A 462-nucleotide genomic window follows, 5' to 3' on the forward strand; every position below is an offset into this window, starting at 1 on the left:
TTTAGTCCTTTGGAATCCGAACAATCAGGCCAGAAGTTGTCTGAACAGTTTTCAGGTGACCTGAGCCAATGAGATCACGTATGTGAAATCTCACATCCAGAGGAGAGAACCGGAGCCGTTTCTTTTCAAGCTCGGCCAAGAACATCTCTTTATGTCGCTTGCGCTTTATCAATGAGAGGAGTTCGTTCCTTCCCTGGTTGTTATATTGAGAGTACTTAAAAGGTTCTGAGGCAATCAATTGGAAGGAAGAAACTGATAAAAGTATTTTCAAAGGTACCTGCAATAGACCCTTCCACAGTTTACCGATACTTGGAATCGCAAACCAGTACATGTCCGGATCGATAAGTTGGCGTGTCTGAGATAAATTGGTATTTATAGTTAAAAGAGGGAAATAGATACATGGAGGAGCAGATATAAGTAGGAGTATAACTCTTTACTTACGAGAAGACCTGCGTTAATTAA

The 462-nt window shown here is 40.9% G+C and overlaps 1 protein-coding gene across 1 annotated transcript; it reads right to left on the bottom strand.

Moving 5' to 3' along the window:
* Window position 1: 1 nt before the first annotated feature.
* On the bottom strand, window positions 2–456 carry LOC104774983 (serine/threonine-protein kinase 19-like; the record flags this gene model as incomplete). Its single annotated transcript, XM_010499328.1, has 3 exons — window positions 2–193; window positions 278–355; window positions 442–456. Coding segments are annotated over 3 exons (285 nt in total), but the record flags the coding sequence as incomplete, so codon positions are not given.
* Between the last annotated feature and the right edge of the window lie 6 nt (window positions 457–462).

The sequence above is a fragment of the Camelina sativa genome, unplaced genomic scaffold, assembly GCF_000633955.1.
Source record: "Camelina sativa cultivar DH55 unplaced genomic scaffold, Cs unpScaffold07470, whole genome shotgun sequence".
Taxonomy (NCBI): Eukaryota; Viridiplantae; Streptophyta; class Magnoliopsida; order Brassicales; family Brassicaceae; genus Camelina; species Camelina sativa.